At 43.3% G+C, this 24,370-nt stretch overlaps 2 protein-coding genes across 2 annotated transcripts in view; both read right to left on the bottom strand.

Moving 5' to 3' along the window:
* The window catches only part of MSH2 (mutS homolog 2), a 46,803-nt gene extending 42,726 nt beyond the window's left edge, over positions 1–4,077 (bottom strand). Inside the window, exons 1-4 of the mRNA XM_050315405.1 lie at positions 3,845–4,077; positions 1,218–1,372; positions 513–791; positions 54–200 (exon numbers count right to left, since the gene is read on the bottom strand). Of these exons, the coding sequence (XP_050171362.1) occupies positions 54–200; positions 513–791; positions 1,218–1,372; positions 3,845–4,064 (801 nt within the window). The 5' untranslated portion in view covers positions 4,065–4,077. The remainder of the gene's footprint in view (positions 1–53; positions 201–512; positions 792–1,217; positions 1,373–3,844) is intronic.
* Positions 4,078–9,543: 5,466 nt separating this feature from the next.
* On the bottom strand, positions 9,544–16,129 carry EPCAM (epithelial cell adhesion molecule). Its single transcript, XM_050316459.1, is given in 10 exon segments — positions 9,544–11,151; positions 11,817–11,858; positions 12,203–12,397; positions 12,560–12,661; positions 13,028–13,091; positions 14,282–14,303; positions 14,306–14,346; positions 14,629–14,869; positions 15,480–15,584; positions 15,993–16,129. Coding segments are annotated over 10 exon segments (924 nt in total). The 5' UTR covers positions 16,063–16,129; the 3' UTR covers positions 9,544–11,109.
* Positions 16,130–24,370: the final 8,241 nt, after the last annotated feature.

The raw sequence follows: 24,370 nt of genomic DNA, 5'->3' as shown, positions 1-24,370 counted from the left end.
CACCACTTCACTTCTAAAAAACAGAGGCACGTTAAACATTGTTCTGTGCTCACCTGCTTTTCCATCTCTGGCAGTGCTGCACTATTCATTTGTTCTTCTTTTTTTGATTTTAACAAACGATTGAGATCCTGAACAATATCCTTTGTTGTGAAATCCACCTTCTTCCTGTCTGTAATCAGGATTCCTCCCCTCTGAATGACCTGTTGTTCACAAACACACAGAGTTATCAATTACCTCCAATATTCAGGGGACAGATGGAAGCAAACCCTGAAGACTTATTTATTTCCTTCTACACTGCATAGAGAGGAATGACAGACAAGATTTTAGAACAACTTTTCCTGACCAAAATGCAAATGAGTCAACAGACAAATGATACATTTTGTTTGTGTAAATCAAAACTTCCTCAAACTGGTCCTTAATTTTTCCACAAATCATAGAGCCTAGCTAATAAACTAGAACATAGCTTTTTAGACAAAGGTTCATATGACTGTAAGCCACCATGGTTCCCTTACTTGTCGCAGTTTTCCCATCTCTCCTGCAGTGTCTCCTCCTGGTAGGACACACTCCTTTGGCCCCAGTTGAACCAGCAGAGCTTCAAGGTTTGAGAACTGATCATTATCTGCAAACTCACAAACACTCAATTTTCTCAGCGTGGTGTCGACATAGCCCACTCCTACTACTCTTTGTCCATCAGCATTAGACAGCTTAACCCCCACAACCCCAACAGCCGTGGACATATCATTGTTGGCAAAGAGAACTTCCTCAAATTGGGCAAGATTTCCTGGAGAACCCTATTTAGAAAAAGAAAAATACTTTTTAAGAGTGTGTAAATACACATGCTTTCTTTTTTTGTCTTTAAAAAGAACAACTCATAAAACTAAGTACTGAACAGCCCATTAATATCATATATACAGCTGTTCTATTTTTTTAACCATTCAAATTTTACATATCATCTACACAGAGCAAAGTACTTCATGTTTCCTTTATTTCCCAATCTATGACACAGAACAAGCTCTTTCAGCCTTATATCAGAAGAAAATATAGTGATATATAACAGATATATATAACCAACATATAAAAACCACGTATGATTTACCATCATACCACCCATGTCAGTCCCTTAAAATCCCAAAACTCCAAGCAGAGAAGCTTAGTAAAGATTGACAGGGGTTTTTTTCCTTCATCTCATAGCTATAAAGAAAGGCTGAAAAGTATACCTTGTAAGCTAAATACCAGTCATTTTCTTTGACAGATTTGCTCCCTGCTTTGTTCTTGTAAACTTCAACTCTGTAATGACGGACCAGAAGCAGATCTCTCACAAAAGATTCAAAGTTCATTTTACTAAGCACAACACTCTCAAGCTTCTGAGTTCCTAAAAAAACAAACAAAAAAAAAAGGAGAAAGAAAATTAATTTGTTCATAAAAGTTATTTTCTGTAATCAAAATCCCCAAGAATAGCCTTCAGGAAAGCCACTATTCGAACATCAAACAAGCAAACATGTAGAATGCATGAAACAACAAAACCCCACAACAATCAGCTGGTTAATACTAATGAAGAAAGCATACTCCAACTCCAAATAAAAGCAATGTTCATTTCCAAATTTCACTAAATCTGTATGGTAATATATACAAAGAAATTTGTTCCCCTCACCCTTCCCCTCTCATTATGATATTCTTGACTTCGTTTACTAATTAATATTTCACACATTTTGATCCAATGAGTGACAGAAGCCTGCTGCAGGTTTTCCTTCTGGGTAACATCTTTTCTTTCCTGGATAAGCAGCTTCTGTTGACAGAACAGACTGTCACCCTAATCACACTCAGAAGACAGCAAGACACATGTGCCAAGACACTTCCCTTTTATCACAATATATCCTGTAAAAGCAACATATTCTCAAAATAACACAAAGCTTTCATAGTTTACATTAAGAACTAACTTAGAAAGTGTTTAATTGAAAAACTTCTTGCTTCTGAGGTGTTCAGGCAGACGATGCAGCTGAACAATTTAACTCCACACAGCTGCCCAGAGGAGCAACACAACTTCTACCTCCCTCCCTCCAGCAGCGCCTACTCACAGAATTAGGAAGTTCCACTCTTGCAACAAATTGGGATTTCAGGTAAGTACATTAAGTTTTCTGCCAGACTGGGAAGTGGAATTAACTCAGACTGATGTCAGATACATGACAGCTAGATGACATACCAAGTAGGTACGAGCAATAGATATTGAGTATCACATCTCTTTTTAGCAGCATGCTTTCCTCACATTTGAGCTCTTCCTTCCTTTACATGAAAGATGTTAAATGGTGAATTTCCATACTCATAGGATCTTATGGGTTTATTTTAAAGAGGACTTTTTAATTTTCTTTCTTCTTCTTTCCTCAAACATCTAGCAAGACTTTTTTTTTGAAACAGGTAAAAACCTAGTTCTAGATAATTAGGTTTTCTTTCACAGTGCAGAACTCTCCAAAATAACACCATTTTTCTTATTTTTTCAGTTGAGACAGCATAATATACTAGCAGGGGGCAGCTGATATTTATGTGTGCTTTGAAATCATTCAGAAGTTAAAAAGTGTAGTTTTATTCTTTTAACTGGATATGGTAGATAAGACTTTAAAGGGTTTAAAACTGGAGCTCATAGTCACATGATTATACCTACAAAATTATCACTTTAGAATGGAATGTAAAAATAACACTGATTCATGTGTTTCTAGTCTGAAAGACACAACAAGCTTTGTGGTTTTGGGGAGGGGTTGGAGTTTCTTTGGTTTATTTTTTTTACATATGAGCTCATTACAATAGAAAGTGAAGAGCATGAGAATCGTTCTGTTTTTAATGCCATTGCTCACACACAAGAAAACTTCATTCATTACAAAGAGGTTTATTTTGCAGAGTATGAGCCAATAACTTAGCAACACTGTGTTCCTCGAGATTAGGGCTAATGCTAAGGTTTGTCTCTTCTGACAAGATAATTTATCTTGATGCTCTTACATCCGACATCTGCAAGCTCTGTCATACACCAGGAGATAAATGAAAAGCATCAGGGAGTGGATGGCAGAGAAAGTCTTCTGCAATTCATAATGCTACTTACTTCTGCAGGCCGTTGTTATTTAGTGGTAATAATGAACCATTGTTTGCCCAACACCTGCACTACAGAACTCTATGAGGCCCATCCACAGTTAGTACAGAAAATATCGTGCAATCATTTTCTCAAACGGAAATCTGCCAACACTTTGGGAAAATGTCACTAAGTGTTGTAAGCCCATGCAACACGTGCTCAGCCAGCTCTCCGCATCTGACAGTCCTGTACCACGAGCTTGTGTGATGAGACGTGATTTCTGCTGCAGAGACCTTCCCACGCCTGCACACCTACACCTGTCACGCACGTCCCACTCGGCACGGCTACTGACTATCATTTCAGTGCTGCCAGAGCCCGAAGAAGATTCGAAACCAAGGATTTGCATTCAGCTACGCTCCATCCCGAGCCGCGCGGAATGAGAGCGCGCACACGGAGACCTGTTCACCCCTCGCTCCCCACATCCCCCCGCACACAGGGAAGCACCCGCAGCACCGCCTGCTCGCTCGCCCGGACCGGCCCCAGCTGTGAGCCCAAGGCACCACCAGATACCACGCTGAGCCCGATCCCTGCGACACCCCGCAGGCCTCGCCCTTGGGCACGGGGCACCGCTGCACCGGCTACCGGGGGCTTCCAGGGGCAGCCGCCACCACCACGCCCGCCGCTCCCTCTTTCCCCCGCTCCCCTCCGGCCACCCGGGTCCCGCCCCGCCGCAGCCGGCCCCGGGGGAGGCGTGCTGTGGCCCCGAGGTTGCCCCGCGCACCCACCCACCCGGTGCCCCCGCCAGCTGCCGGATGACGGCGCGGGTGCGGAAGAGCTCGCGGGCCGCCAGCCGCGCGTCCGCGCCGTGCACCGTGTAGTAGTCGCCGCGCTCGAAAAAGCGCACGGTGGTGTCGGGCTTCTCGGGCAGCGAGAGCACGGCGCGCACGAAGCCCGCCTCGGCCCCCGCGCCCTCGGGCCACAGGGCCTCCCGCGGCGGCTCCACCGCCATCTTGTGCTGCCGCCGCTGCTCCCGCGCCTCCCGCCAACCGCGCCGCGCGCGCGCCGGCGGCGGTGCCCAATCGCTGCGGGGTCCGCGTCGCGCGTCACGCCCGCCCCGCCCAATCGCAGCGGGGTCCGCGACGCGCGTCACGCCCGCCCCTAAATGGCGGGTGCGCGCCCGCGTTGCGGGAGCACGAAGGGCCCGCCCCCTCCCCCCGCTGCCATGGCAACGCCGAGCGCGCGGGGCTCGGGCAGGGCCGCGGGAGGGAAGCGCCGGGGGCGGTGCTGCCTCCATCTCAGAGTCACAAAGTTAGTGAGGTTGGAAATTACCTCTGCGATAATCAACTGAACACCACCATGTCAGCTAGGCCGTGGCACTGAGTGCCCACGTCCGGTCTCTCCTTAAACGCCTCCAGTGACCGTGGCTCCACCACTTCCCTGCGCAGCCCGCTCAAATGCGTGATCACCCTTTCTGTGAAGAAATTCCTCCGGATGTCCAACCTAATGCTGGACAACCAGTGTGCCCCTGGCAGCCCTGCCGAGGTGTCACTGAGGAGTGTCCCGTGGGCCTGGAGGCCCCCAGGGCTCAGTGAGCTGAGCTGCTTCCTAGGCTGCCAGAAGGCAAATGCTGTAACATAGCCTGAGAGCAGGGCTGTCACCCTGCTCAGTCACACTGCCTGCAGGCAGGGACCGTGGGGGACAGGCCCTGCTTCACTTACAGCAGGAACGGTGCCCAGAGACCCCACGTGCCTCCTCTGGCAAACACAAAGCTGCTCTTGCCCATCCTGCAGGGAGGGCTCACTCCTTCCAGGCAGCACCAGGAACATGATAAATGCCAAAAAAACCCTAAGACTTGACCCCCATTTACACACAGGGTTACCCAGGGACAGAAAGGGCACTGACTGCCTGGTGGCACTCAGCGAGATCCCCAGAGCTGACTGCAGTGTGGTCCCTGTGCCCAGAATGCTTCAGGGTTTTGATTTTTCCTAAGCAATTTCCTTTTTTGTTTGCCTCTTTTTCCTTGTGCTGAAAAGACACAAAGGAATAGAAACAGTATAGGTGACAAACTTTCATTTAGTGGCTCTTGTGAAAGAATAATGAGAAATTCCATGTTTCATCAGCTAAATCGAGTCTTTTTGGAAACTCCTCTTGCCTTGCAGTGGTTTTCACCTTTCCAGACAGTTCTAAACCATTATTCTTGTATCCCAATCCAGCTGCCTGCACCTTATCACCTATAGACAAAACATATCTTGTATTTTACATGCCTCAGCATTTCTTGCATAAATATTATCCTTTCTTCTGGTTTGTGTACCTTGCTCTTACAGAGCGTCCCTTTGTTTGCATACCACAGTTTTCTCTCTCATTTCCACCCTATGTTCATCAGCTTCTTGAAAACATCTGTCATCCTTCCTTTCTTCCTCCCAGCCCACCCCTGTTTCCAGCTTTGGAATGCTTTTGGGACCTCTTTTTCTAGATTTCTCACCTGACTTCTCTCTTCCTTCTACTCAGGGAATCAATGTGCTCCTCTTTAATATTGGTGTCCATAGATACTTTCCAAAAGGTCCTTAGATACCCACATAAGAACTACTTCAGGTTTTCACACTACCCTTTTTCCACTGGGCCACCCTAATAACTCAGTCTGAAGGTATTGCCATGTGCGGCCTCTTCCACTCCAGGGAACACTTCTGTGTTCCCACCTCAGTCACATTCCTGCCCAGGGCTTGCCTTGGCTTCCTATCCCCACTTCAGCCTTCCGCCCTCAAACTCCAGTCCTGTATCCCTGAGGTAAGACGGCTTTTCCAGAAAAAGCCTTCAACAGCCTTCTGCAAGTGCATTTGCTGAATGACCACAGGCAGTTCTTGTGGCAAAGAGAAAGTCCATCTGCCTTCATTCGACTTAGGGAGGAAGGAGGAAAGCAGTTTACTAGAGCTTTGACAGATCTGTAGTTGCCCAAAATCTTCCTCTTCTCTCCATAGCACTTGTAAAAATGACAGCTCATTTAGAAGTGGCTAATCTGGTCTGATGCTTCACCAAAAGAGCTTGCTTGCAGCAGTACTCACACAGGAAAAAAATGCCTAAATAATTGTCATTTAGCAAAGACATAACTCTCTGGAGGCACCCACAGTGATAGGCAACCTTGTCAAGAGGCAATAATACCAGCTCAGCTTAAAAAACACATTTTTAATAGCTGAGAGAGTGCTTGTCTTTGTACACTTACACATGGATGGCTATATAGAGATAAGGCAGAAGACAGGAAAAGAAGAGTGTCCTGTACAAACAGCTGGAGAGGAGGTGGACTCCAGGGAGCTCATTACCACCTTCAAAGGAGGTACTGTCTGCTAAGCTGTAATTGCTGCATGTCGAAGTGTTTCCCTCTCTCTCCCCTGGGCTGGTTACACCTCCTCATTCAGCAGTTTGCTCAAGGCAGGCTCCCATCTGCCTAAAGCCTCCACCCCAATTGGCCGCTAACGCTCTTAGCTGGTGACCACAACCCTTGAAAAACATTTATATTGTGACATCCCTTGCACAAAACATCATAGATCCGATCACCTTTCCTTTGAGCTTCTGCCATTTTCTTTGTCCCACTTGTTCTTCCTGGGCAACTCCAGCAGTGCACCAACTGATTCCCCACAGGTCTAAGTGGGGACTGATTCCCTGGTGCCAAGTTTGGTTGCTTCACCATGCCGTAGGTAACAGAACCCTTCCTGCTTTCCCTCTTGCCTACCAGGAGCGACAGGAATGAGATGGCTTTAATTGTTACACCCATGGCAGATGGAAAATGGATGCTAATCAAGACCTTAATTAACTCTTGCCTTTTTATGCATAAGTGGCATGTAGAGAAAAGGTTGCAACGGCTTTTCAGTTAGGAAAATTAATGTGCTTTAATAACTCAACAGGAAAAATAAAAAAAGAAAAAAAAAAACAATTCTTTTTCACCAGGGATGAACTAGTATACAAGTGTGGTCATTGGCATCTCTAATGCTTTCAAGTTGGTGGAGATATCACCAGAAAATTGGGTTGTTAAACTGATGTGTATCTATATGTGCACATATACAGTGCAGCAGAGACTTAAGATAACATTAACAAGATAAGAATATTTAGATAATGTAAGTTTGAAAACAGAAAACGTGGCTGTTGCCCTGTAAAGAACCTTTTAACTTTCTTCTGTGTACTGTTTTCACTCAGATTTGGCACAGCCATGCTCTACTTGGGAGGCACCTGAATGCTTAAGAATTCTGCAGTGTGCTTAGGGGATAGTAGAGCAATAAACACTTCTTACATGTGTGAAGCTTTTACACACTATTATAAGCTGGTCAGTGTTTCCTCTAACATTGCACATCACCTCCTTGTTATTCACTACCCTTTCCCTTGCGTGTGCCTGCCATTGCATGTCACTGCTAAGCCAAGGAGGACAAAGATTTTAGCAAAGTTCATAAAACTCTTCAGTTTTGGGCCCAACTGTCCCCAACATACAAGGCACCCCTGCAGTGCACCTGACTGCCTGTATGCCCAGCGATGGACCTTAGTAATACCAGCCTGCAGCCTCTCCTGGGAGCTGCTAGAATTCGCTAACTACCAGGTGTAAAATGGGAGCAGCGGAGCTGGTAGCATTTTTACTTGCCTAGAATGTTTTTCAGGCTATTTCAAACAGTCTGTAATCCAAACTCACTGTATATTATAGTGATCAAAGTCCAGCAGGTGAGGATATAAATAACATGGTTCACAAACAGTGTTATTTCTCTTACCAAACTTACTCTGACTGTTCAGGAAGGTAACGAGGACAGTACTGCCAACAGACCCTGCACATGCAACACTGACCTTTCATTTTGTAGTTGTGGAAACTGCACTTCAGGATTATTTAGGTTTCGGAAGAAAGTAGACTTTATTGGTCATTCTCTCTCAAAGACATTATTTGCATACCCTCTTCTAAAAAGTCTTTCATTGTCTTTGCATAAACATATATTTAATTTTACTCAGCAGTAATAATAATAATAATATATATTTACTAATGTAATAATTCACAAGGAAGTAATAGGTTTGCACTTGCCTATACAAACACTATTTTCCCATGCTGTACGTAGGCACTAAGATAAATATTATTACTAGGGTTTCTGGCACAGTTTGTGTCATTCCCTTCTCTGAAACAAAAAATCTCATTTATCCAGTCTCAAATTACTTAATAAATCTTCAATCTGCCCTCCATATGCTTTTTCACAATTGACATTACATTAAAAGAGGGGAAACACGATATCTCAGTTTTGTGTAGAACTTCACATTTAAAAAATATGCTCCTTCACGTAAGGTAGTTAATGAATAAGACAAATGGAAGCATCAAAATATTTACCTAGTTAAAAATTGATGCAGTGACTAGTAGTCCTTTAAGTTCTATTGCTTTCTTTTACAGGAAACTCACTTAACTTTACTGAAAGTTTCCCAGGTATCAAAAGAGAGAACACTTAGTATTTTGCTATTTAATATTGTATTATTTTTCAATAGCAATTATTTTTTTGCCAGCAGTTAAAAAAAGTTCTCTATATATGAGAAGAAATATTACATGCATATGCAGAGAGTTGACACTATCTGAGAGTAGCTTTTTTTTTTTTATTCCAGCACATTAGTCTCCTCTAGCTATAAAAAAATACTATAAAACACAATAACCTGGAGGATACCAATAATGTAATTGGTAAATAATACTAATTTCCCCCCACCTCGTAACTTTCGATTTCCCTATGAATACACACTTTTATACATCCAGACTATTGGACAAATGCAGTGTTTAGTAAACAAAACAGAACAACATAAAAGCCAATATAAAGGTCAATAAAACTACTTATAACAGTAAACTAAGGAAAAAACCTATTACTAGTCATCATTTTGAGAGCTGAGCATCATCGTGTTTGTACCATAGTAACTGAGTTTAGAAACAGATATCGAACATTCCCTTCAGATGTGGTGTAGCTAAACTTTTATTTTTTACTTCATTTCTGTAAACTTTGTGGGTTTCTAACCCCTTGGCTAGTTTCAGACAAATTTGACCAGAAGACAATATTGAAACATTAAGCTGCATATCTAACATAAAAACTCCATTAGGTAAAAAAAAATTGAAAATTACCTAAATGTCTTCCTCTAGTGTGGGAAAAGTAGGGATAAAATGCTGTTCAAACAAACGGGCTGGGACAAGGTCCAGGCCACACAGCAGGTACATACCAGCCAGTCCAGTCAAGTCAGCACATGTGCAGCTCCAGCCCAGCCACAGAACACATCTCTTTCCATCCCACAGGCCAAACCCATGGTTGCAATGGGGATGGTGAGGGTAGGGAGAGGAGGAAGAGAAAACAATAGCATTAGGATCTTAGGAAGAAGAAAAAAGTGGCAAAGATACCATTTTGCAGGCATTTAAGGGAGTTAGAGAATATTGACACAGAAGCATTGGGGAAGACAATAAAACACATGGAGTCACCACAAGACAAACTTACTGAAAACTTGGCTTTATTTATTTAACAGCTTACAGAATTGTACAAAACTCATCCGACCTCAGCAGACCGCCCATAAATACCTGGGCAGAAAGGGAGTGGCACGTATCAGCAGGGGGAGAGCCTGCCCTACAGAAGTTACCACTGACAAAGCTGCTGGAACAGGCTGCAAAACACTCCAGTGAACCCCCCACTGCAGACTTTTATACAGTATCCAACACAGCAACACAAGTGTGTTGGGTACCACCTTGTTGAAAGGTAGAAGGCATCCTGGTGAACAATGACAGAGGTACATCAACACAGTTCAGCAACTTCCCTGCTGTATCTGCCAGGCACACAGATAGGGTATGCTTCACATTTAATTTTGTGAACAGTACATAAATATCCTCTCAGTTTATCCTACTTTTCCCGTTTTAGGCAGTGGGGGTCAAAACAGACACCACATTAGTAACAAGGTTTGTCATTCAGTTCCTTATCTTGCATCTCATTATTTCTTTGGCAACAGGAGTTACAGCATTTCCTTTATAAATCAGATATGCTGGATGGATTTCTAGCCAACATACGTGACACAGATTACTGACAGCCAAAGCAAACTTTTGTCCAAGGCACTAAGAGGGGGACAACCTGAGTAAGGCTGGTCTGCCTCCAGGACAGTGAACAGTAACAAAAGCAGAAACAGCTTCTTGCTGTGCAACAGCTTTGCAATGGACAGCTTAGCAAATCACAGTAATAGTGTAAATCGCTCTTCCCCAGCTCCCCCATCGGATGCCAAACCTGCCCACCCCCAACCCTACACCAGAGATGTTCTAGATTAGAGGCTTATTTTAAATACTTACATAGCATTTGAAAGAGCAGTCTATGCATTCCTGAAATTACTACATTCTCAGCATCTTGACTTTTTATACAACAATCCGTATTTCATTTCACTCCTGTTGCGTGCTTTTCACAGTTTCAAGAAAAACTATCATGTTATTTAGATATTAGATGGCTAATACAAACTGCTAATTGGAGTTCTAGGATATTTCACCTATGCTGAGGTTGCTTCCTTTAAGGAAATATTAAACTATGAATTTGTAAGCATGATAACTTAGCAGATCATCATTTCAACATGGAAGAAGAAGCCTGTTTCAAAGTTTTATTAATTCAAGTCATAAAAAAGTTACAGCAACTTCAAATATGTACAAACTGCCATAAAAACATTATGTTTAGTTATACAGGAGACAGTTTCATTACAACATGGCTACACAATCATTTTCAACAAAACTCCCACAAGGGCAAAATATCCATTTAAGCATGTATGCTCCAAAACCCTAGTAACAGCAGTTGACAATTCATTTTATCATCATAAAAAAATAAAATCAGGGAGCAATAGTTAAGTTTGACTTGAGTAAGACGGGGAGTTTAAGATTAAACCGTCAACAAATAGTAAAAGCATGGTTACCAATCTTGTCTGTTTTACCAATCATTAAGTGAGCACAACTGCCTCCCCTTCAGAAGGAAACTTTTAAGAGTTAAGATCCATGCCTCCAATGACGTTTGTTGTCTTCTTGTTTGAATCTTACTTGTCTTCGGTTGTTTTCTTTAAGCATTCAGTCCTCTATGCATTTCATTCATTTCCTTCACCTGGACGGGAGGAGGTAGAGGGAAATCAACAGCTGTGCTACTTCTCAACGTCAAGACTCAAGAATCAGTGGGATTTAGCAGCTCAGATTTTCATTAGCAAATGCATTTGATGCAACACGAACAGTATCAACCATGCCAAAACCGGCAGGTTTTTTTTTTTTTTTTGTGTTAAGAAAAAAAAGCACCATTTAGGGTGTGTACATGAAGCAGACCTTTCTATTTAGCTACAGCATTGTTTGAATTACTTTACAAAAGGCTCCACACCTGGTGTGAAGCACCATTTTCTATTCCATTGGAAAACAGCTCTTCAACAGAAACTGCAAACTGCATGCAAATACCTCAGTAAAGGTCCTCATTACAGAACAAGACTATCAGTATTTCCTGTGGATTGTACAGCCCCTTTCTATAGATATGTAAAGTAGTACTTGCTGTCAGAAGTGCACCCCACCCCCCAGACCTAGGAAACAGCACATCACCAGTTCCCATTGGAAGTAGAGCAAAACTACACAGATGTCAAAACTAGCTACAGAATGTGAATACTTTCAGTCTCCTTGAACACATCCCGTAGCACCCAAAGCAAGCTTTCAACCTACACGAAACTCAGGAGTTTCTGGATTCTGGTCACCCTCCTCCCCGTATGAACACCATAAACAGAAATTAATTACCTCAGCTTTCACGTACTTCCCTTTCCTTCTCCTTGTGAGGACCTGTAAGAGAACACAAATTTTTTTTAATCTCGATTTACTCTGGTTTTGACTTTAAAACACAAAACTTCAAGCTGTCCTTCCCCCATCCTTCCCAAGTGAGGTACAAAAGAGGTCTCAAGTACTTCAAAGCAGGAGGTACTTCCTTAATCTCAATGAATTGTTCCCCATACTTGTTTTTCTGGTGACACCCTTCAGTTGTAACTTTAAAGTGACAGTATGCCCATCATCAGTTTCCCACCTCCCAAGTCTGAAGAAGGGAGGGAGACTATTTCTATCAGCATCCAATTACCCTAGTACATTATTACTTCCCAAATTGCACTGTTGGCAGCTTTGTTAGAACTTACCAGAACAACAATTGCAGCAACTATTGCTATCACAACTACAACAATGACAGCAATCACTCCAGGAGTCAGAGACTTCATGGAAAACTCAGGTGCTATTTCATCAACGTAGTAGACCACTGTCTTCTCAAGCTTCAGTGCTTCGTTATCAATGCTGACATTCAGTCCGTTATTGTGAAAGATGGAGTCACCTTTTACCTAAAAACCGATAGGAAAGAAGAGACTTGCTAGTTCACATCGCAGTAGGCATTTATCCAGGCCCTGCAATATTGTGTACGACAGCCTGTACACAACCAACTCCCGAATGCAGTGCAATACACACAGCCAGCCTCTGGCAGACTTTACCCATGGCACACTTACATCTTTTTCAAAGTAGTAGGCCACATCAGCTATATCCACACCTCCAGAATATTTGTCTGAGGAATTTTGCTTCAGATCAATAGTAATGTAAGGCTTTTCATACTGCAAAAAATAGAGTGTGGTATTTAGAAGGAGTTTAAAGCCTAGCAAAATATTATGATCCAGCTCATGAAACTACATCCTGAATCAAGTTTATGACACTTGATCTCAAGCCAACTGTTTACAGTATGATTCAAATTCCACTTTTACGGAAGCAAAGTAAGAATTCATCTACAGACAAACGAGGACAGCGTAATTTCTCAGCATTAAGTTCAGATACAGCTATTTGCTAACTGCTTAATAAGTGTCACTACTTTGAGAGCTTCTAATAAGAGTCATGATCTACTGCATTAGTCAAACAAGAGTTTTCAAAATTACTCACAGCAAAATAAAACTATGATACTTTACTAAAAATTATGTGCCTCTTACCAGAACATTAGTTATATAGCGTCCATCCAGCAAATAACGATTGGTAATTGTATCCATGAAGAACCTGTAAGGATGTTAAAGCCATAGGTGTTAAAACCAGTACCATTTTACACATATAAATTTCAGAAGCAGAGAAGACCAGTGTAATTGTTTTTTTCCTACAGTCTCTCTGGGGCGGGGGAGGGGGGGTGAACCCCAGCCAGCAGCTAAATATCTACCTAGTATCTCACTCACTTACCCCCGGCATGATTGGGAAAAGAATCAGCAGGACAAAAGTAAGGAAAAAAACTCCTCAAGGGTCAAAATACAGTCCAGTAAGTGAAAGAGTTGGGTGGGGAAAAGAAACAAACCCAAGTGATGCAAAAGCAATCACTCAGCACTAGCAGATCAATGTCCAGCCAGTCTCTGAGCAATGGCTACTTTGTAAACTTTCCCCCAGATTTATTGCTGAGCATGACGTACAATATGGGTTATTTTTTCAGTGAATTCAGGTCAGCCCTGTCCCCTCCCCAGCCTCTTGCCCACTTCCAGCCTACTCCCTGGGGCGGCAGAGCGAGAGTCTGAGAAGGTCTTGACATTATGTAAGCACTGTTCACTAACATCTAAAACGCTGGCGATTTATCAGCAGTATTTTGGTCACTGGTCTAAAACACAGCACCATACAAACTGCTACCTAGAAAGTTAACCCCATCCCAGCCAAACCCAGTACACTCTACAGTTACCTCTTAACAGTGAAGATGCACTTATTGAAAAATAAACACATACACTACTGCAGTGTTATACAGAAGAGGAGCTGGAGGGCAGCAGCTTTTGTTCCAGAAAGGCGAATATCTAATAGCTACAAGCATATCTTTCTTGCTATATGACCTCTTACAGAGGCAAGTAGGATTTTGTTTCAGACAAAATAGCTAAAATGTTGTTTTCCTCCTGCTACTTCTATGGAGTCCCTCTGCCATCTTTGTCAGTTTACTTTATAGCCAGTTTCACCTATCACCTTCCATTTCCTTCAGTATATTGACTTAAGGAAAAAAAGAACATAGAAATCAATTTTAAATGGAAGTGAATCTCATTAGCAGTTAATTTGTTTCCAATAAAAAATTAAAGCATTTCAATGAAGAATTCGTAGTTCACTTCTCAGATGACTTACAAAGGAGTTCATTAGTTTTGCAATGCTTTTAAACAATTGTTTAGAATTACACTAGATATCTAGTAGAGCATGCAGACATGCCACATCATCTTACAATCATCACTTACTTCTTTAAAGATTCGGCATTCAGGGAGTATTTCTCTCACCATGTTTCATTTCAATGATGATCCACCTGAAGTACAATGAATATTCTTAAAGCACACGCCTACAAAATGCATACCAAAAAAATCTAACCCCAGGTTAAAAAACAGAGCAGTGAGATAAAAACAAAGAAATCAAAATCCCTTCCAAACTCCTTCAATGTCTCCTTGTTTCTGAAGAAAAAAAAAAAAAAAAGGCAGTAACCAAGTGCTTATTACTCCATCTTCATTCATCCCCAGCACATCATTGACACAAGGCAGAGCCTCATACAGGAATGTTTTCATGTCACAGCACACCCTGTTGAAAGACTTACGTCGTTCTGACTAATTGATTGCATTTCAAGTCTGCATCGTGTTTGTCAGTTCTTCTAACACCAGCTGTATTCACACACCAACAGGTTGTTCCATTGCACTGCTTTGCCTTGAAAGCACCACTGTTTTCACACTCAGGATCATAAAGGCCATCAGTATCTTCAAATGCATCTTTTGGTTTCTCACGACGCCCTGATTTTGAGCCCGTCACTTCTGCTTTCATCAACAGGCATTTTGGAGTCACTAAAAATAACCAGAAAGTCACGTTATGCAGCATCAGACCACGCATGTCCAGAACAGAGCTCTTGGGCTGTAGAAACACAAGGTTACATCAGCAGCAACCAGACTGAAGCCATTACATGGAAGAGCAGGTGTCTAACGTGTAGATGGTGCATAAAGTCAATACAACTGGGCTATGCCAGCCTCTCAAGATGAAGGCCTAAGAAGTCCAGCCTTAAGACTTACAGCTTCCATTTTTTACAGCTAGAGGCTCACTTATGCTTAGCTGAGCTTGAACCTAGAGTAAGGTTTTGAGACAAGGCTCTTTTCCCTCTAGATTTGAAGGAAAACTGGTGATATGTGCTTGCAAGGAAGCTAAATATTCATCTTTGAGAAATCCTTGTCACTGGAGAGTGAATATAGAGAAGGGGGGGAAGCCTGCATCAATACAAGCATCTACACTTCTACAGAACTCACACGGGAGGAACCCTAAACGTTTATCTTCCATCGCCACTTGATCCGGAAGGCCAGGGAGAAGCATTCATTCCTTACTACCATTATTTGCTGAGGACTCAAGGGTCATTTTCACCTATATCCTGGCGCTCTGCCTCCCCACCGTGCCCTTTTTACTCACGGGTGTCGCAGTACACGGTGATGCCGGAGCCGACGGCGTCGCACAAGCAGCGCCCATTGTCCATCCTGCAGTTGCTGACACGCTTGTTCTTCTCGCAGATACACGCTGGAAGAGAAGGGCAGCCGTGAGCAGGCATGGCGGGCAGGGAGCCGGGCACCGCCGCCCGCGCCCCGCCGCCGGGAGCCGGGAAGGACGGACAAAGCCGCCCCTCGCCGCCCGGGCGTGGCGTGCCCGCACCCCACCGCTTCCCACCTGGCCACCAGCCCTCCTTCCCGCAGAATAGGGCGAGGGTTTCCCTCGGAACGCCAGGGCTCCCCTCGGGTCGGGGGCAAAGGGGGGCGGATGGGTCGCTCCTGCTCCCTCCCCGCACCTCCGGTAGAGGTGGAGGGCCCGCAACTTTGTTGCGCCGCCGGGGCGGCCCCGCGAACAGCGCGGGGCGGGAGGGGGTTCCCAGGGTGGGGGAAACCCGTCGTGAGCGGGGCGCAGAGCGGACGGAGGGATGCGGGTACTCACGGTTCTGCTGGGCACAGGCAGCGGCGCAGAACAGCAGGAGCAGGAGCGCAGCCCCGCAGAGCGGCTTCATGGCTAAGGCGGGCGGGGAGGGAGGCCGAGGGAAAGTCCTCAGGGACACGGGCGGACAGGGAGCGGTACGTGCGCGGCAGCGGCGGCGCAGCAGAGTGAGCCGCCCGACAGGTTCCGCAGGTGGTGGTGGCTGCGCCGCGCCCTCCCGGCTCCGGTTACACCTGGGACGCGCGGGGGGCGGCGGCGGCGGCTCCTCCTCCCGGGCCAGCCGGGCGCGCATTAAACCGCGGCCGCCCCCTCCTCCCCCCGCACCTGGGCGAAACTGGATGGGGCAGGGCGGGAACCGCGCCCGGCCCAAAGGGAGCCTCTTCGGCGGAACGGGGAGGGGGAGCAGCGCAGCGAGGGGCGTCCCGAGGCGCGGCCGTGCCCGGTAAAAGGGCTGTGAAACCACCCCGCCCGCGCTGTGTGGGGCGGCGGGACGGGGCCGCGGCGGGGAGCCGGGGGACACCTGCCCCCGCCGGCGAGGGGAAACTGTTAGTCATCGAGGGAGCTCCCGGGCGTGTTTGCGCGGTGACACACGGGCAGGGGGAGCAGAGCCGGCGCCCCTCCCGGCGCGGGGCTTCCCGCGCCCGTCGCTGACCCTCAGCGCGGTGGGGCGGCCACCCCGAGGTCTTTGCCCTGGCCCTGCGGCCGCCGGGATCTTCCCTCGGGAGGGCGGCGGGGGGTGTCTCCTCTCGCCTTTCTGCGAGCTGAGAGCCAGCAGTGAATGTTCACACTCCATAGTGAGTTTTGTTCGCGTCCGGGGGTGCCCTGTGAGCTGCTCTGTGTCGGACGTAGCTCCTGATAATTCCTCAGTTATCTTCAAATCAGAACTCTTATCTGTATAAAATGAACTATTTCGTAAGGATCTTTGTGCTGGTTATTTATTTTCCTTTTCCTTTTTTTCTTATACCTAGTAGGTCTCTCTACCTTAGGATAGGCTGTTCGAAGAGTTGCTCTTGGTGCTGCAATATCCGCATTTCCTTGTTCAGGAAAAAGTAGTCCTGGGTGCTTTGTCTCTGAGCAGCAGAGCTTTGTGGGAACCTACAAAATGGGAGGTAGTGCCAGAGCCCTGCGAGGTTGCTGAGAAGGAAACACGCAAAAGCCTGCTGTAGGCTTTAAAATGGCTTTCCAAAGAGTAAAAGCAATGCCAAAATGGAAGACAAAAGATATGCTACACTGGAAATATTTTTTGAAGCTTGAGTTTATTAACTCAGTTAAAAAATATGCATAGATCTTTCTGAAAGATATATTATTACCTGAGAAAAACAAGTTATTTTAGTTGAAGAAAAAACCAGAATGACATCCCTCTAAGTCTGTTCCTGCATGTAGGAGAAATAAACAGCATTTTCAAAGGCATTTTCAAAGCATTTTCAAAAACTTCCTCTTACCAGTTCACTGTACAATAAAAACATGTTGCTGCTTTTGTACAGGCAGACCTCAGTTAATGAAACTTTACAAGTTCTGAAATGAAAGTGCAGGTGAGCTATCTGTGGTTTTGTCTCTGTGTGCAGCTTGTGTTTGTGTTGTATCTGATTCTGTGTTTTGTATCCAGTGCCCTGCTGCAATCTGGTAGGTGCTGTCTCAGATGGGTCCAAGTTAAAGACTGTTCTTTGGATTTGCTCCTGGTACAGCCCAAATTAGTGTTTTGCAGCATTTATCTCGGTTCTCTTTGTGGTTTTTTTGTGGCTTCTTATATTCTTCTGATACATTTGTCAGAGACTCAAAAACTTGATCCTAGCAATATGAAAACTTGAAAGACTGAAGTCTCAGGTACGGACATCTTGTATTGCTGCTGTCAGATGATGGTGTTTTTCAGAAAGACGAGCAGGATCAATAGACTCAGAAATGTCTCCCTTACTGTAAGCTCATTTTCTATGTAAATGTACCAGTTTGTTCAAGATGAGAAGAGGTATCTTGTTATCAAATTACCAAGCTGAACAATGTAAGCATAATAATAAGGAACAATAAATTTTATTATAGCCTTTTGCCCTTTTTTCTTATTTTTTTTCCTTCCAAATACTTAGAGGTAGAAGGACAGAACAGGCTGGGTGCTTGCTAATCCTCCTTCTCCTCCTGGCCCTTGTTCTGTATAGACAAACCTCTGTGCCTAGTTTTAAAAATCCAAGCCTTACTCTGCAGTCTTGAAACTGTGGAGTGGCTACTGCTGAAAGCAGCCCAGCTTCTACAGCCACCTCCAGATACCAGACAGGTATTTTTTTTCTTGTCAGTATACAAAAAAGTAGCCATAACCTTTAGCATCTAAAGGGTTGAATGGTCTTAAGTTTTTGTGAGGCCTAAAACCTATTACAGTGGGTTTTGGCTCTTAAGTGATACATAACGAACTGTGAGTTATTACTTACAGAAAGTTGTATCATAACTGTGGTGCAAAGATAGATGCATCATGGTGCTTTTTGTAGTACAGTGCTTAATTTGGCTCCAGTTTGAAGGATCTAATAATGAGCTCAAGATGTATGATTTCACTGGGTTTCCAAATCTGAAAAAATTGGTGTTTAAATGTTGCTCAGTATTTTTGAAGGGGAGTTGCTCTACATGATGTTGTTTCCCAGCAAGACAATGGAAATGAGGAATCATTCACAATAGCGTTGATCTTAGCTTCTGTCCCAGTTGAGGGAAGTTTCTTTGTAGAATCAAAGCCAGTGGAGCAGGCATGTGGCTAAACAGACACAAGGGCCTGAGTATTGCAGTAGCTTTATTACACAGGTATCTTGGTGTCGGTAGGGTTGGGAGGCAGTGTATTCTTTGTAACTTTTGTGGCAATTTTAACTCTTTGTGCTGGAATACATGACCTTATTCAATGGCTATTCTATATTAACTTGCCTCAGCCCATAGCTTTAAAGGTAAGGCCTCCCATATTGGGTATAAACAGGATAATTTTGTCAACTGTTGGAGATACCTACCTCCTCTTATCAAATAGCTGAATGCTGATTAGGCAGTGCAGTGTAGGCTAGTTGTGGTTTACTCTTATTAAATCATGATTACAGGTCAGACAAATTATAATTTAAATGCTTTGAGCACATTACTGACTCTGCCATATAGCAAAAAGAAAGGTTTTGATCACCAAGCCCTTACATATACCAGCTATGTGAAATTGTATTAGGAAAACTAATGTGATCTGCATTTTTCAACTTTTACTCTGTAATTTACGTCTGCTTCAGGTCTGTTTGGAGAATAAAGCTCTGTTCACTGAAGTACTCAAGAGCGGCTGACACCAGTGTGAGGAGATTTTCTGTTGACTTCTGTGATCTGCGAATCAGATCTGAGGAGATAAATCCAGCTCTTTCTAAAGCCAATAAGAATTAGTGCGATACTGGGATCTGAGCTAGGTTTTTATGGGGTCATTTCCAGGTCTTCACTACAAATTGGGTAAGTGGGCTTTGTGAAACTCCCCAGGCACAGAAAAGTGACAAAATCTGCTTTCAGGGAAAGTCGCAAGGATGTATGAGTCACTCCTGAAGTATCAGGAAACGATGCAAGGTGGGGCTGTGACATGTACTGTGGTCAGCAGATCAGAGAGATGAGTGGAGAGAGCATGATCAGTGCCACTGGGGTATTTGGCAATCGAGCTCTGAGATTCTTCAGAGGCTGCAAACCTGATTGGTTTTGGGTGTACCCTTCTGAAGATAATCAAAGTCTCGTCCCTAGAAAATAGGTCATGTATTATACCAAATAGCGAAACATAATCTTACTAGTGTTTTTCCAACAAAATTAATGGATTTTCAAAATTTATTATGGCTTTTAACTGCTTAGGGCTGACAATGATAGAAACAATCAGAAACATTTATGTTCAAAAGTGCCAACAGCTATTTTGGACAGTAGATGTTACTATATACTTCATCTATATTATAGACTTGCTCAGGAACTTTTCATTAGGATAGCTTTAGGATGTTTGCATTCAAATTTTTTGGCAGACTGGACCATCTACACAGAATGAAGATGTGAAAGGACTGTAGGAAGAGAACAGTGTTCAGAAATTACATACAGTATCTTGTCCAGGACATGTTTCTGAATATTCCGTGTCGTCACAAATTGACATGCTACTGCTTATGGACCTGAAATAAAAGTGGTGCTTCTGCACATTTTATTTTTCCTGCAGGTTTGAAAACCACCATATAACAGGTAAGTCTTGTTACACTGATTTGAATAATGAGAACATTGAGAGTCTTGGAGAAGTTCAATGTTTTAGCCATATCAGCTGATCAGGTATAGAGCCAGTAAGAAAATAAATGAGCAGTCATTTCTTTCAGCTAGACTGAATAGTTTACACATTTGGAGGGGGGGTTGCCATTTCTATATTGTGACTTTTTTTTATAATAATACAGTTTATAAATATGTTTGTGTATTTTGACAAAATTTTAATGCACACTGGAGATGGAAATTAGTTCAGAGGCAGTGGCAACCCTCATAAAGCTGTCCTCGGCTTCAGAAGCCCACAGCCTGGGTTTCTGTCAGGCTGGAGACCTTTGGCTGAAAGTAAGAGTAGCTACTAAGAGGTAAAAGGCTGTTGGTTCAGAGGTTCATAAAACTAGACGGGGTGTAGTCACAGGAGAGAAATGCTCATGCCATTAATATATGTTCTATTTGTGTCTTTGAGGATTATAGAAACCAACCTGTCTGATATGTTGTGGCATCCTCACCTCTCTGGCAGGGCTTAGTCTTAACTCCAGAGGGTGGGGTCAGTAACAGGTTTGTCATCCTTGTCTTTAGGTACCTGAAAATACATCTCCGTGGCTCTGTTACTGACAGCATTTTTTAAAACGTCTATTGTCTGTATTCAAAGCTGCTTAAAATGAGCAGCATTAGATGTAAAAAACTTAGTAACTCTTCACCCGGCCTATTGCATAGCAGCAAGGCAAGCCTTTTGATTTCATATTGTGCCCGATCCCTCAGAACACTCAATGGTTTAGTAGGGTTTGGAAGGGGCTCACAGGGAAACAAGAGATCACAAGTTCTAGTAAAAGGAGCTCCATTTACACTAAAATTGTTTCAATTCTGGCATCTAAGGGTTTTTCCCCCTTTTAACCATTTTCTGTGAAAGAAGATACAGATGGAACTTCGTCAAAACACTTGTTAAAAATTGTTTGAGAGAGTCCTAAGTGGTTTTTAACATGTTTTATCACATGACAACGTCTCTGTGCTGCAGGCAGAACCAAAGTAGATGGTTATGCAGACAGATAGTTGTCCCGTCTCTCAGTGTGGTGTTATCAGAAGGCACACTGAGTACTTCTCTCACAACCTGAAGGTGTGAGCCATTGAATTTGCTTGTGCTGGACTTGTCTTATATGTACAGAGATCTACAAGGCCAGTGTGGGTGTGGATTTACAGTTTGTCAGGTAACCCACATTAACAACCTCTGGACACAGCTGTGCCCGGCAGTGAGCAGAAGCTATGTATTCCTCAATGAAAACAGGGTCACAGCATGCAGAGAGGCAGTTTCCAGGGAGCAGCCAACATGCTGTAAATCCCCACCCACTCTTGCCTCACTCTAATTTGTGTGCGTAGTCATACCCCAAGCAAAGGTGAATAAATACACCCATGAGCTGGGCAGAAAAAATCTCATCCCACAAACACCATTTAGCATAACACAACGGACAGCAGAGAGTGGGGTTAAGAGAGCTGGGCTTACCATTGGTATTGGGGTTTTTCCCCTCACTGAAATAAATTGCTTTTGTATTGTGACTACTTTTACAGTTCACGAGTTTCCTTTTTTTTTTTTTTTCCAGTTAGCAATAACTGCTACCAAAGTTCATCTGTTTCTCTTTGCACTTTAATTTACAACCCTTGTACTAGTCATTTTATTGCTTCAACTTCTGAGGGAGAGAATTTTTACAACTTGTGATTACTGAACTCAGAGGAACAAGAAGGCTTTTTGACCTGTTGTGGAGTAATTATAGACCCCATTGCTTCTTGGGAGGGGCATTCAATGTTTAACAAACTGTGGCAACTCTAATTTAACTGTGTGGAGCCCAGACCATTGGATGTGAGTTTAAAAAAAAAAAAATCCTGGACTCTTTCCAGCTCACATTTTAATTTGTCTGTTTTTAGTCTCCAAAGGGCTGTCCTTGAAGTCCTGCCTTCCCACTACTGAACTTCATGCAGCTCCTTTCTTAGCAGTTTGAGGGCATTGGAGATAAACAGGGAAACAATTTTCTCTTACTTCAGAAATTATAGCTGCACTATTCTTGGTTAATCCTTTCAAGGTGTGAGTCTTCTGAACACCATACCATGAAAGTACAGCTCTTGACAATAAAAAAATTGTCCTGTCTTAATTACTACTATTGTTACTATTATTGTTTCTTAATTACTACTCTTGTTTCCCATATTATAGGAGAGGTCACAGAGAAAGATTCAGTTGTTTTCAATAGTATAAAACCAGAAAATAAAGAGATACCATGTTTGAAAGACTTTGTGATCTGAATTATGTGATCAGTAAACTTTGGAACTGGAAAATGAAATGAGAAAGATTTGTTACATTAACACATTTTGTCCAGTTATAGAATCATAAGGCAGCTAGGTAAGAGTTTGAAGGTTCCCACCTATTCTTCAGCCACTCAAACAGCTTTTACTTAAGAAATGCTGAACTTGCCTTCAGGAAAAGAATTAGGATGCTTTTTTTGAAAGAACCAATGTTTTTCTACTTTTGATGTCCCTAGATAATAACATAAGATATATTTCCTGGATAATAGGTTCCTTCGATATTTTGTAGTTTAGTGTATTAACTTATGCATATATGTTACATCAGTGAGACAAAGCATTTCTGTTATTTACCAGATGGAATGGAACGCTTTCAGCTAATGCCATTTTATAAAAATAATATTTTATAAAAACTCTGTGCATGCGCAACACGCCGTCAGGGCCCTGGGCGTGGTGGACACGCACCTGCTCCTCGCTCCTGCACCTGTGCCTCGGGAAGCCTGGAGCTCTTGGCAGCTGGAACAAATGGCTCCAGGGTCATGGAGGTACAGAGGAGTCCTGTTTATAGCGCTCTTTGCACAATTCAGCATGAAGAAACAGCATGGGTACAGCCGGGTAACAAGGAACCGTGGTTATTAAATACTCACAAATCCAAAATACAATCTCCAGTGGCTTAAAAAAGCTACAATATGGTGGATAACATCAGAGGGTTCAAAAACCACTTATAGAAGAACTGTGCAGATCTCCTTTCCCTTGGATGTAAAATATGCACTGAGAGTTTTGAGTTACCCATGTTGAGATCCATCATTCATCACTTGCCCTTTTGTGATATAATAGTGAAGATGTAATGTAGTCCATCCCATCTATTTATTTTGACAAAGCAATTTGAACTCTTCAGATAAGACTGCTTCATTTCATTTACAACCAGCACACAAGTGCCAGTTCTTAAATCTTAAGGGCTTCCCCTGTCTGTTTTGAATTAGTTAAGTTCATACAGGATATATCAGTCTATTTACAGTAGGAATGAACAGCAAGTTCAAACTTATGTCCCTGGCACTTTATGTGGATTTGCTGCTGCAGAGTACTTGACTGTTTTGAAGTATGCAGGAGCAGCATGTTTAAACATGCACTGTGTTTGCTGGCAGCCTTCACCTTCTTTTACCACTTGCTGTATTAGTCTTGTCAGTGCAGTTCTTACTCACTATTTATTTGAAAGTGGTTTTTTTTTTTTTTTTTCCTAGTTCCTGAATTTCTCTGTACCTGAGGATACCTACAGCTGTCCTGGGACTTAAGTCCATTAGAAAAAGCTGCTGCTGAATGCTTAGAAGTTCTTTTCAAGTAAACAAAGCTGGAAACAATTTTCCTGCCATTCATCCATCAGTGACACACACTTAAGTGACACTGAATCATTTTTAGTTCTAATCATACTGTAACATTTGTCAAAAGCAAGGATTTAGCTGTAAGGCACCTTTCCAGTGTCCTTGCTCACTATCTCCAGTGGTAAGCCATATTCAGTCTGTTATTCTTAGTCCTAGCCCAGGCACCATGATGCCATAATAACTTGTTTCACACAACTCATCTAAATCCTTACTCTCTCTTCCCACGTAAGAAAAAAAATAAGTTTCTGGTGTTAGATGTGGGTTCAGGTGGTTTACCTGTTCCTTTTTAATTTACTGAAACTCATGTGACTTGCTCCACCCTTTATTCTGAAAGATTTAACCACATGTCCAAGGTTTGCTTTTTAGATGCATGTTTCAGTTTCATTATGGTCTTTAGGAATGGAGTTTTCAGCCTGTCTGTGTTTCACTTAGAACATATTTGAGAGGCCAGGCTCCCACAGGAAGGTCAGCAGTCCTCTCTACAGGGAAGAGAGACTTTTTTTTTTTTTCTATTTC

The sequence above is a fragment of the Myiozetetes cayanensis genome, unplaced genomic scaffold (genome assembly GCF_022539395.1).
Source record: "Myiozetetes cayanensis isolate MyiCay16 unplaced genomic scaffold, myiCay2020 scf2-11, whole genome shotgun sequence".
Taxonomy (NCBI): domain Eukaryota; kingdom Metazoa; phylum Chordata; class Aves; order Passeriformes; family Tyrannidae; genus Myiozetetes; species Myiozetetes cayanensis.
This window is presented reverse-complemented; position numbering and strand designations above follow the sequence as displayed.